The sequence below is a fragment of the Thamnophis elegans genome, chromosome 13 (assembly GCF_009769535.1).
Source record: "Thamnophis elegans isolate rThaEle1 chromosome 13, rThaEle1.pri, whole genome shotgun sequence".
In the NCBI taxonomy this organism is placed as follows: domain Eukaryota; kingdom Metazoa; phylum Chordata; class Lepidosauria; order Squamata; family Colubridae; genus Thamnophis; species Thamnophis elegans.
This window is the reverse complement of record NC_045553.1, coordinates 35,210,887-35,224,519: the sequence shown is the minus strand read 5'-3', so window position 1 is coordinate 35,224,519 and position 13,633 is coordinate 35,210,887. Positions and strand designations below refer to the sequence as shown.

General features: G+C 41.1%; 1 protein-coding gene across 1 annotated transcript in view; it reads right to left on the bottom strand.

The window, feature by feature from the left end:
* CAMK2B (calcium/calmodulin dependent protein kinase II beta) overlaps nucleotides 1-13,633 on the bottom strand; it is a 216,963-nt gene that overhangs the window by 64,113 nt on the left and 139,217 nt on the right. Inside the window, exon 6 of the mRNA XM_032229280.1 lies at nucleotides 966-1,038. Within this exon, the coding sequence (XP_032085171.1) occupies nucleotides 966-1,038 (73 nt within the window). The remainder of the gene's footprint in view (nucleotides 1-965; nucleotides 1,039-13,633) is intronic.

The following is a 13,633-nucleotide window of genomic DNA, read 5'->3' as shown; positions in this document are numbered from 1 at the left end:
GCTGGGTCTTAGTCAAAGCCTACAATCCTGTTTTGCTGAGGTCCTGCTCATGAACTTCCAGATGACCTCTAAAGGAATAGAATACGGGGAATACAGCTTTTTTTTTTGGTCTGACCCAGCAGGATTTACTAATTCTAATCACCTCTACAAGGAACTCAAAGAATGATGGCTTCCGTGGCATGACAAAACCGCGCTCGACTAAAGCGCGCCCGATTAAACTGCGTCGCTGACGTCATCAGCAGGGCGACAACAGCGAGCGTGGAGAAAGAAGGGCGCTTTAAATAGCGCTTTGAAAGCAAGTCGATTCAACTTAAGGTAAGGGTTAGGTTTAGGGTTAGGGTTAGGTTAAGGGTTAGGGTTAGGGTTAGGTTAAGGGTTAGGGTTAGGGTTAGGTTAAGGGTTAGGGTTAGGGTTAGGTTAAGGGTTAGGGTTAGGGTTAGGTTAAGGGTTAGGTTTAGGGTTAGGTTAAGGGTTAGGTTTAGGGGGGTTAGGTTTAGGGGTTAATTTTAGGTTTAGCGTTTACAGCGTGCTTTTTTCTCCACGCTGTTGTCGCACTGTGATGACGTCAGCTATGCGGTTTCATCGAGCGCCCTTTAGTCGAACGCGGTTTTGTGGTGGAACCGATGGCTTCACCCAGGACTTGGAATGTTAAGTTGATAAGGTTCATCAGGCAGTAGATCCCCGCTATTAGTCCAAGCCAGGCTAGATCACAGCAAAACATACAACACAGCTGCCATTAGATTAAGCTGATTTCTGATTAGTCTGTCAGAGGGATGACCTAATAAATCCAAGATCAAGAAACAAATTGCACAACTTTCTAAGGACCCTGGAAGGCGTTTTTCAGGGGAATTAGTCTCAACCATTCAGAAGTGATCCAACTTCTTCTTTTTTTACGGAAGTTTAAAAAAAACATGCAAAGATACAAAGACGGACAGACGGACAGAGCAGTGGGGAAGAAAACTCACCTTGAGGTCTCTGTGGACGACCCCCATTTGGTGGCAATGGAGAACAGCCTCCAGGATCTGCTGGATGCAATGACTGCATGCAAACACCAGGGGGCGTGTTAGTTCACGGTGAGTGGTAACAACCGCACAGGCTGGGTGGTGGGGGTGGGTGGGTGATGGGAATAATGCAGGAAAAATAAGGAAAGGGAAAACGGAAGAGGGGGAAAAAGGAAGAGGAGGAAAGGAGGGCAGGGGAAATAAAGGAATCTGATTTCCTCTCTGCAAGATGAGAAATCCAAGTTACAGATACACACTGTGGGGAAGTGAAAGTGGGGCTGAAGAGAGAAGGGGGACGTTGCCTCCCCCGAGAGAGGGAAAAGGACCAAAAACCAAGAGGGACTGAAACCCTACCAGCCAAGAGACAGAGCCTACAGCAGATGGATGTCTGACGCTGCACTCAAGAAAGGCAGAAGAACATAGTCACTTCTAATGAGATTATAGGAAAACTGACAGCAATCCCGTCTCCTCCCTTGATCTGGACATTAAGTTCCCATGAACAACAAATCAAGCCTGCTATCAGCATCTGGCATCTTTCAGGCACCCCAAAGTACAAGTGCACTAACATCTGCCCTGAGCCTTCCATATGCAACAGCTGTCGTCAGTCCCCTTCACGGACCTTCACTGCAAAGTTGGATCACAGTGGGAAATTAACACAGGGGATGTTATAATGCTCAAAGCGAAGAGATGATTCTTCCCAGTGGTCCTCTCAGATCTTTTAAGGTCAACTTGGTAACCAATTGGCTTGTGGTCCAGTATCTTTCGTCCTCAGGAAGATACTGGAACTCCTTGGATTAAGGGACTGCATAGGTAGCCCTTGACTTAACAGCCCATTGAGTGACCATACAACATTACAACGGCTTGAAAAATACACATCCCCATGGTCACTGAGATTTACGTTTCGATGCTTGGCAACCGACTCACATTTATGATGGTTGCAGCATGCTGGGCTCATCTGATCCCCTTTTGGGACCTTGTGACAAGCAAAGGCAAGGGGGAAACCAAGTTCACTTAACCATTGTGTTGCTAATTGAACAACTGCAGGGATCCACTTCACAAACATGGAGGAAAGGAAAGTCGTAAAATGGGGTAATACTCACTTAACAATTTTTTTTCTTAACAGCATAAATTTTGGGCTCAGTTGTCGTCATAAGTTGAGGACTACCTGCATTAGGTTTATTCCTGGGAAGGGTGAGATACTTTAGATTTGCTATTCACTCCCTAATCCTTACAATCCCTTCTATATAGTTCCAGGAGACATTTTCAGAAGAATATCTGTCCGTTTTTGGAAAACTGGGTGTTCTGATAGGCACAAAACAAATCCATTTCTTCTGCCAGTGACCCATCCCTAGATAGACTGACAGTCGATTATATCCAAATAACATTTGGAAACGAGATCAGACATCTGCAGAAGACTTTGCTTAAGGGGGATGAAATTTTCAGTTGCTTGAAGTCCAACCTGCCCAGCCTACAATTTCCCAAAAATATACTGATGGCATTGCGTGAAAATCAACCCACAACTGTGACAACTTTCTAAATATTCTCTGTCAATGTTCCTTGCATTAAGTATATTAAGCTTCCAATGGGTTTAATGCACCAATGTTTGTTCTTGAAATAATTACATCCCTAAGATTAACAATTAAGCAGGTAATTTTTGACTCTACCCCTGTGATGGCAAACCTATGTCATGCCATCGGGAATGGATTTCTGGGTTAGGTTACCCATAGGGCCATTTTTTGCCCTCCTCGGGATTCTGAAGCCTTTGGAGAACTTCCGGGGGAGGCCGTTTTCGCCCTCCCCAGTCTCCTAGAAAGCCTCTGGAGCCTGGGGATGGTGAAAAATGGGTCCATCACACGCAAAAGGTGGTGGTGGGGTGTCTCACGCATAGAATTATGGGTGTGAGCACGCTAATGCACAACCCCCTGCACTTCCCCCACTTAGCAATAGCAATAGTAGTTAGACTTATATACCGCTTCATAGGCTTTCAGCCCTCTCTAAGCGGTTTACAGAGTCAGCGTATTGCCCCCAACAATAATCCGGGTCCTCATTTTACCCACCTCGGAAGGATGGAAGGCTGAGTCAACCTTGAGCCGGTGAGATTTGAACAGCCGAACTGCAGAACTGCAGTCAGCTGAAGTAGCCTGCAGTGCTGCACTCTAACCACTGCGCCACCTCGGCTCTTTTGGCATGCGATGGCAAAAAGATTAGCCATGACTGCTGTACCCCTTTTGGTGATGTTACTGGATGACTGCTAAGCGCATATAAAAATGTAAAGAAAAGAAAGGAGTATCCTCCTTGGCAAAGGGGATATACCTGCTCAGACTATAAAAGGAAGTTTCGAGCAAGGCTGAAGGAATCTCTCAACTATTTCCAGTCATCTCATGCGTGATAGGACAATAACACTAGCTTTCGTAACAGGGAAAGGGTTTTTGTAATCAGCATATAGACAATTTTTTTTTCTTTAAAAAAAATATGCCATTAACTACTGTGGTAATTAGGAGTCAGGAAAAAGCAACCAATTTTCCTTCCCCAAAACCCATTTCCAGAGAGTATACAGTAGCAAGCCTAAACAGAAAGATATAATTTGGTCAAACAGTTGCAAGCCAGTTCTGACTTTCTTGGGTGTGTAGCAGTCAACATGGCACCCAAAGCTATTCCATAAATATGCTGAAACTTTAGTGCAAATACACTGATAAGAAAATAGCTCTTACTCGCAGTAATTTACCTGCAAAGTAGGTTTTAACAAGAATGAGTAATTCCTTCTTAGACACTATTGATATATTTATCCCTAAAAAGTGACCCCATGAGCTCCATTATTAAGTAGAAACTTGAACCGGGTCTCTGTCCAACTCTCATCCACCACCATGATAATTCCTGGGTTGGATTAACGGGAGTTACAAATTCAGTGTTTTTGATAAGCACTTGTTTGGAAAAATTTGGGTATTCAAGTTCTGCATCATTTGAACTCTGTTGATCTTTAAGATTGTGCAAAGCTAATCTTCCTCTAGACAATTGTGTTGTGGGGGTGAAATTATTACCTAAAACAATCACAATACACAGTTGCTATGTTCCTCTTAGAACCCGTGGCTTTTTTTACGGACAAGGGTATATTCTTTAAAGCTAGTGTTTCTTCATCTTAGCAACTTTAAGATGTGTGGTCATAAAGCTCACACATCTCAAAGTTGCTTTCATTTGTACCACTATCTGATAAAACAAAAAGGTGGAATCAACCTAGGGCATTTTTTTTTTTAGGAAACATAAATTTTAAATGACTTTTTATTTGCCTCTGGGAAGATTATTTTACTCACACCTTTACTCAGTCCTTTTTCCTGTACAATTAGAGTAAAATGGCTCTTGATTCCACACTGGGTTGGAGAAATCAATCTTTTTTCACCTTTTTTTAGCCGCCCTGAGTCTTTCGGGAATAGGGTGGCATACAAGTCAAATAAAACCTTTTTGGCCCTATGTGCCATTTTTAAAGGCAGAAATCCTAAAGTCCTAAAACTCGTCCTTTAGGTGAAACATGCAGCAGAGAAAGGACTCAGTCCAATAACACTGAACTCATCTGCTAGTTGTTGTGACTTTTCCATTAAAATGTATTTGGTCATTTTGAGACATTTAAAAATGACTTCAGGAAGTTATCAGTCTTCTCCTATAGTTAGGACATTCCCATTTTGTCTTCCTGGAATCACTGCAAAGAGTTAGTAGTTGTGATTTTTTTTTTACTTTATTAACTATCTACCCTATCATCCATGTCCAGCTAGCTTCTCATATGGCTCATTAAAACAAGTCAGTTATAAAACTACAATGTAGGATCTGGCGATCACCGGGACCCAATTTTCTGCATCAATAAATCTCCCAAATTATATTCTTGAGAACCACCATTAGGTAAGGTATTGAGAAAACCTTCATTATCTCAGTATTTCTTTTAATTTACAACTTTATTTATCTCCTTTCCTAACTTGAGTTAGGACATACGCGTGGGTTTCCTTTCATTTTATTCTCAGGTCAATTTTGTGTGGGAAACTGGACTGAGCAAAAAGAATTGGCCAAAAGTGACCCCATGAGCTCCGTTATTAAGTAGAAACTTGAACCGGGTCCCTGTCCAACTCTCATCCACCAGCATGATAATTCCTGGGTTGGATTAACGGGAGTTACAAATTCAGTGTTTTTGATAAGCACTTGTTTGGAAAAAATTTGGGACAGGGGTTTAAACTGAGATGTACCCTAAGACTGCTGAAGGCATCATATCTCCTGTTTACCAGCAACTACCTCTTCTTTTTTGTCTTCTTCTGACTTCTTCTTTCTTTCTCTGCTGACTTGAACAGCTACCCCCCCCAAAAAGTTGCCTGGGTTCAGAGTCACGTACAAGCCATGTCCAAGTAAACCAGCTGGTGAGAGTTGCCTGCCAGCTTTTTGCAAAGCAAATCAGAGGGTTGTGTCCCTTCTCATTAGTGCTTTCAAGATATCATGGCACAACTATTCTCATTACCAAGCTGCTGTCACAGTTGCTACAGGGATGCATGTACTAGCCAAAACTAAGCACATACCAGTTTATATTTATGATGTGCATTGATGAAAACTCTCCCATTCCTATTTCCCCCCCCCCCAAAAATGAAACTTTGGATTGACCACTGCGGAATTATAAAAGTGAGTGCTGATGACCTCCTTTAGGGCACGGACTTTTTAAGAAGCTTGAAGCCCAGGAGGCAAACCGGTCATTGAATGTTCCCTCCATATACTAAACCCTTCTTTCTTGTTGCAATTGAAATCAATAAATTTCCCTCTCTGTTTTAGGTATTAAAATTAATAGTCTATTGAGAAAAAAAGGGGGGGGGAAACCGAAACAATTTGTTGCTTTGATTGAACACTATTGATCCATTTGATCATTTCAAATACTAAATTATTTGAAATAGCAATAGCAATAGCAATAGCAGTTAGACTTATATACCGCTTCATAGGGCTTTCAGCCCTCTCTAAGCGGTTTACAGAGTCAGCATATTGCCCCCAACAACAATCCGGGTCCTCATTTTACCCACCTCGGAAGGATGGAAGGCTGAGTCAACCCTGAGCCGGTGAGATTTGAACAGCCGAACTGCAGAACTGCAGTCAGCTGAAGTAGCCTGCAGTGCTGCATTTAACCACTGTGCCACCTCGGCTCTTGGAAGTGCTGGAAGTGGTCCAGGGCAATGGCCCTATTGCCTTGTTGGAATGACCTTGGAAGACAGGGGGAGAATTTACAGCCAGGGGAATAGTAAAATAAGAGCTTATCCCATGGTTAAGGAATGTTGGAGTGACAACCATCTCAGAAGAGACCCTCCTTACTTTCTTGGGCTGTAAAGGTGGTGGGGGAGAAATGCACTTTCAGACTTGCAAGATTCTGTTAATGTAATCTTACAATAAAATAGAATTAGTCCATTGGATCCAACTTCCTGTCTGGACTATCTTGCTAGGCTAATATTTTCTTGCCCTCTTCTAAAAAGCTCTGGTGATGAAGACTGTATCACTACTAAAGAAAAGTGCAAACCTAATGGTGTAATCAAACAGATGAGTTGGAAAAGCAACAGTACCAAGAATTATAGTTCAGAAAAAGGACAAAGACGACAGGTTAAATATGGACCCATAGGACAGAGATATAGAACCAGACATAAGGCAGAGAAAGTGGATAGGGAGACCTCTTCTCTATGCGGTAAGGACCCAAGATCATCCAATAGATCTAGAAGTGGAAGACTCAGATCAAATAATAGGAAGTAACTTTTTTGCATAGGATACCTCAAAACAGTGGAGACAGCAAGCAACTACCTTGCTGGATGAAATGCACAGGTACATTATAGGTGGTACCTTGCTCAATAGTAGTAACTGTGAGAGGGATCTTGTAGTCCTAGTGGATGACCATTTAAATACGAGCCAGCCCTGTGCAGCAGCTGCCAAAAAAGCCAACACAGTTCTAGGCTGCATAAACAGAGCGATAGAATCAAGATCACGTGAAGTGTTAATACCACGTTATAATGCCTTAGTAAGGCCACACTTGGAATAATGCATTCAGTTTTGGTCACCACGATGTAGAAAAGATGTGGAGACCCTAGAAAGAGTGCAGAGAAGAGCAACGAAGTTGAAAAGGGGACCGGAGACTAAAACATATGAAGAATGGTTGTAGAAACTGGCTATGTCTAGTTTAATAGAAAGAAGGACTAGGGGAGACATGATAGCAGTGTTCCAATATCTCAGGGGTTGCCACAAAGAAGAGGGAGTCAAACTATTCTCCAAGGCACCTGAGTGTAGAACAAGAAGCAATGGGTGGAAACTCAGCAAGGAGAGAAGCAATTTAGAACTGAGGAGGAATTTCCTGACAGTTAGAACAATTAATCAGTGGAATAGAAGTTGCCTCCAGAAGTTGTGAATGCCCCAACACTGGAAGTCTTTAAGAATATGTTGGATAGCCATTTGTCTGAAACGGTATAGGGTTTCCTGCCTAGGCAGGGGGTTGGACTAGAAGACCTCCAAGGTCCCTTCCAACTCTGCTATTGTATTGGACACTTCAAAGAGGAATGTAATACATTGAGGGAGTTTATCAATAGCTATTAATCATGATAGATTTCCTGGTATTGTGCAACTCCCATTCTATTTCAGCTGTTAAGGAACTGGTGTGCTTATCTTCTTCTTGAAGAGATGATTTCTTATAGTCTTCGGGGGGGCAGGGGGGGGATTGGCCAAGACAGGTTCATTTGAATTCCTCTTATATTTTACTCTTGGCAGGATCTGGTTTCTTTCATAGGAGGAGACTGTGAACAACTGGAATTGCAGGTATTTTTTTCTTGGCATCAAAAAAATCTAAACCTTCCTATGGCAATTCAACAAATGCACCTTTTCAATGCAACTGCAGTGATGTTTCCTCTATTACAAATACGTTGTTGGAGTTTAACCTATATCTGTAGCCTAAAGCAGACATACATGCTTGTTATAGGTATTCTGAAAGTCAGGTGTCTCGTTGAACAGATCTAAATGCTTTGCTAACAGATCTCAAAATATCAATGAGATTTTAGGAAATGACGTTTGCTTCATGACAAATTGAAATGTGCTCATTTTTTTTTACATCCCAGATGCAGAAAAAAAGTTTATTTCTGGTATGCAGAGAAGCATATTTTAAAGGGAACATTCGAAAATAGCTTTGTTAAAGCACCCTGGTAAATATACACCCACATATGCCCAACTTGGGTTGTTCATGGCTATGTTATAAATCATGTTTAAAATCTTTGCAGTGTTGGGGATTATGGAAAGGAACATAAAACTACGTCTTATTATGGACCTGGGCCTTTAGTTGCTGATCTCAGACATGAAACAGTGTTGGCCCAGTTTGGGAAATGGGACACCTCCAAGAAAATAGCAAGAGTTTCTATAAGTTGGGGAAATCCGTAAAACATCCCAGAAGAAAACAGGAGCAATCATTTCTGCACTGTGGCCAAAAAATGTACATGAAGGAATCCAAGCCACCGGGAGATGAGCTTGACTTGAACTCTGTAGAGGCATATTCTTTAATGTCAGCTGTGGGCTTCTTAGGAAAGCCAGAAAAATACTTCCTCTAGGAAATTGGAACATGGTATGGTCAGGATCCAGAAATAGCACTGTCCTTTTCTAAAGGCTAACTTGGCAGCAGCCATCTGCACATTATGGAAAACGATGCCAAGTGTTAGAAGAGCTTTGGAATCTAGCCCAGCACATGTGAATATCTTTTTCTTTTTCTTTTTTTTTTTTTTAATAGATTTTATTGGTAAAAAGAAAATACAACATCCATAACTTGTAACAAAACAATACAACTACATTTCGAGATATTCCCATACTATCAAATCATTATAAACATCAAAGGTTAGGTATCTTTCCCTCCCTCTTTTCTTCCCTCCCCCCTTACTTCCTTCTCCCCTGCCTTCCCTCCTTTCTTTTCTCCTTTTCTCCTTTCCTTCCCCCTCCTTTCCCTCCCTCGCTCCCCCCCTCCTTCACACATACCTTCCCTCCTTCCCTGCCTCTTTCCCTCCTCCTTCCTTTTCTCTTAATCTCCCTCCTTTCCTCCCTCCTTCCCTCCTTCCTTTCAACTCTCCTTCTCTCTTTCTTTCCCTCCCTCTTTCCCTCTTTACTACCCTCTCTTCTTCCCTCCCTCCTTCCTCCCCCAGTTTCTTCTCTTTCTTCTCTCCTTCTTTCTTCCCACCTTCTTTCCCTTCTCTTTTTCTCTTCCTCCTCTTTCTTCCCCCCTTCTTCTGCCTTTCCTATTCCTCTCCTTTCTCCTCTCCATCCAGACTTCCCTACTATCCTCCTTCCCTCCCTTCTAACCTTTGTTACATTTGCGTATTTTCCTCTGCTGAGGACAATCTGGTTCTCTTTCCCTTTCCTTGCTTGAAGAGGCAAGGATTATACGTCTTCTCGCCTCATCTAAAATGAAGTTTGATCACTAATTTCATGCAGGTAATTATAGCGAATTTCCTATCAGCTTTTTAAAGTTTTCCCAGCATTGTAGCGTGACAAAATTGCTCGACGGTGGGTTCTCGCCCCTGATACATTTCTCCTTTCGTTTATCTCTCAGTTGTTGTATATTGTTCATTTGAGTTATTGGTTTAATCGTGATAGGTTAGTTAGCTATCTCTTTTTATGTCTAGGTCTTCACTGACTCATCAAGCCATTTGTATAGCTTCTCCCAGACTGTATAAAAGTCTGTGTCTTCTTTGTCATTAATTCGCATCGTCAGTCTGTTCATTTCTGCTAGTTCTAAAATTTTATTCATCACCATAGTGTTGGTGGGGGCATTTTCACTCTTCCAGCACTGTGCGTAAACAATCCTTGACGCTGTCAGAATATGGACTAGGAGGTATTGGTCAGATTTGCAAATTTTTTGATCTATTATTCCTAATAAGAAAGTTTCCGGCTTAAAGCATAGTTTAATTGACAGGATTCCATTCAGCCATCCTAGTATTTGCTTCCAATATGCTTTGGCTACCGGACACGTCCACCACATATGGTAGTACGTGCCCAGCACCGTTTTACATTTCCAGCATATGGCTGAAACTTTTGAAGACATTTTCGCCAGTCTTGTCGGTGGAAGATGCCAGCGGTAGAACATTTTATATATATTTTCTTTATAGGCCGTCGACTTTGTCAATTTTAGATTCCATTCCCAGACTCTTTCCCAGTCGTCTAGATCTATTGAGTGGCCGATGTTTTGGGCCCAGGTTACCATGACTTCTTTTACTCTTTCTGCTTCCGTTTTTCGAATCAGTAAGCAGTTGTATATTTTTGAAATTAATTTCTCATCTGGTCCAATTAAAATTTTATCTAATTCCTGGTTCTTGTTCTGGAAGCCAGGTTGTGCTAGATCGAATTTATGTTTGTTTTGAATTTGAAGATATGGCCACCAATCGATGTTTATTCCCTTATCAGCCAAATTTTCCCTGGGGTTTAGTTTGTTTTGGTCGTCTAGCAACTGTTGGTAGGTAACAATTTTATCCAAGTTTATCAAATTCGGGTATATCAGGGCTTCCGTCAGAGATATCCATTTAGGTAGTTGCGTATAGTATCTCCTTCTAATTTCGAGCCAGTCCTTAATCAATACCCCCCTTAAATGGTGACTACTAAAATAATTGTGGATTTTATTTCCCTCGCACCATAAGTAGTTGTGCCACCCGTATTGCAGGTCGTGGCCCTCTATTGTTAAGATTCTTTTATTAGCTAACATTACCCATTCTTTTATCCACATAGTTGTTGCTGCTTGATGATATGTTTTCCATTCCGGTAATCCCATTCCCCCTTGAGTTCTTTTATCCTGCAGGTGCATATATTTTATTCTGGGCTTTTTACCATTCCATATAAAGTTACGAATCATTTTGTCCAAATCATTATAAAATTTTTCCCCTAGCTTAACCGGTGCCGTTTGAAATAGGTAGAGGATTTTTGGGAGAACATTCATTTTAATTACTGCGACTCTTCCCATCAGTGATAGTTGTAGTTTTGACCAGGTTTTTAAGTCCTTTTGGGTATTCTGTAACAACTTATCATAGTTGTCTTCTTTTATGGAAGAGCACTTCGCAGACAGCCAGATCCCTAAATACTTAATTTTTTTAGTTACCTTTAATTCCATTGTTTCCTCTAGTTCTCCAATCTGGTTTTTGGGGAAATTTTTTATAATCATTTTTGTTTTTTCCTTGTTTATTTTTAAACCGGCCACACACCCAAAGTTCTCAATGTCCTTCATCAAATTCGGTCCTGAAAGTAAGGGGTCTTCCACGATAAAGACCATGTCATCCGCGAAGGCCTGTACTTTATATTGTTCTTTTTTTATGGTCAGGCCCCTAATTTCCTGATTTGATCTTATCCGATTTAAAAGGACCTCTAGAGACGTAATAAATAGTAGTGGGGAGAGCGGGCACCCTTGTCTAACACCCTTTCCAATTTGTATCCTCTCCGTTAGTTCCCCATTGACTATAATATTTGCAGATTGCCGTGAATATATAGATTCTATAATCTTAATAAATTTATCGCCAAATTTCATCATTTTTAGTTGAGTGATTAGAAAGTTCCAATCTAGGTTATCAAAGGCTTTCTGAGCGTCGACAAAGATTAATGCGAGTTGTTTCTCGGATCTTGTTTGATAGAATTCCAGGGTGTCCATTATTATTCTTGTATTGTTTCTAATATGTCTTTTTGGGAGAAAGCCGTTTTGATCCGAATGGATACTTTGATTTAATATTATTTTTAGTCTTTCCGCCAATATTGATACAAAGATTTTGTAATCTGCATTTAACAGGGATATGGGTCTATAATTTTGGACCTTGCTACTGTCCGCCTCTTCCTTTGGTATTAGGGTAATGTAGGCTTCCCCCCATGATTTTGGGACCCTACCATTTTGCAATGTATCATTACATAGTTCTAATAATTTGTCTTCTATGGTATTTTGAAGTTTTTTATATATTTCCGACGGGAGCCCATCCGGCCCAGGTGTTTTATTGTTTTTTTGTTTTTGAATGGCCTTTTTCAGTTCTTCTTGTGTAATTTCTTTATCGAGCATCTCTCTCATCTCCTCCGACAAGACTGGAAGCTTCTGCTTTATAAGGTATTTTCTAATGTCCTGTTCATTAATTTCGTCTTGTTTATATAGTTTCCTATAATAGTTCTGTACTATCTTTTTCTTTTCTCCTATTTCTTGTTTCAGATTCCCCTCCTCGTCATACAGTTGTTTAATAATTCTTTTGACCTTCTCCTTTCTTATTTTGTGGGCCAACCATCTCCCAGTTTTATTTGCATGTTCAAAATAATTCTGCTTCATTTTCTTAATGTTTTGTGCTATTTCCTCTTGGGAGATCAAATTTATTTGGTGTTTAATTAACTCTCCTTTTTCCCTGTGTCTACTATTTTCTGGCTCTTTCTGGGTCAGCAGTTCCGTCTCTCTTAGTTCTTTGTTCAGTGTATTAAGTTTTTCCCTGTGCATTTTGTTTCTTCTTATTATATAGGCTATGGAAATTCCCCTCACAACTGCCTTCATTGTGTCCCAAACATTTTGTATTGAGGTCTGCTCTTTACCGTTTTCTTTAAAGAAGTAGCCCAGTTCCTTTTCTATTTGTTGTACAAATTGTTTCTCTTGTAGTATGTTCTGGTTTAATGTCCACCTAGCTTTTATCCTTGCCTTCCCTTTCCATTGCCATAAGACTGGGTGATGATCGGCCCACTTGTTGGTTATTATTTCAATATTTACAGTATCCATGAGTAGCTCCGAGTTTGACCAAACCATGTCGATACGGGACCATGAATTATGTGGATGGGAGTAAAACGTGTACTGTTGCATCTTGTCATTCATTGCTCGCCAGACATCATAAAGATCTAAATCCTTCACCATATTTACATAGGCAGACGGTAGTTTCCTTCTTGTGCTTTTCTTGTGGGTACCCTTATAGTCCATCTTACCATCTGCTATAGCGTCCTGTTGCTCCTTGGTCCAAAGTTCTTTTTTCTGATGAGAGCAACTTTTGCCAAAAGCACCAAAAACTGGTTCAATGACTGTGGGATTACTATGCTTGATTGGCCTCTCTATTCTTCCTCCATACTCTGGGTCCTTGGTTTCCAAATGAGATGCAAAAGTTGCTCTTATCAGAAAAGAGGACTTTGGACCAGTGAGCAACAAGACTTTGGACCACTGTGCTTCATTAAGACCAGGGTCAACGCAGCTGTCTACCAGGAGATTTTGGAGCACTTCATGCTTCCTTCCGCAGACGAACTTTATGAGAATACTGACTTCATTTTCCAGCTGCCCACACTGCCAAAAGCACCAAAACCTGGTTCAATGACTGTGGGATTACTGTGCTTGATTGGCCAGCAAACTCACCTGAACTGAATCCCATAGAGAATCTATGGGGCATTGCCAAGAGAAAGATGAGAGACATGAGACCAAACAATACAGAAGAGCTGAAGGCCACTATTGAAGCATCCTGGTCTTCCATAACACCTCAGCAGTGCCACAGGCTGATAGCTTCCATGCCACACCGCATTGAGACAGTAATTGCTGCAAAAGGGGCCCAAACCAAGTACTGAGTACATATGCATGCTTATACTTTTCAGAGGTCCAATACTGTTCTATGTACAATCCTTGTTTTATTGAT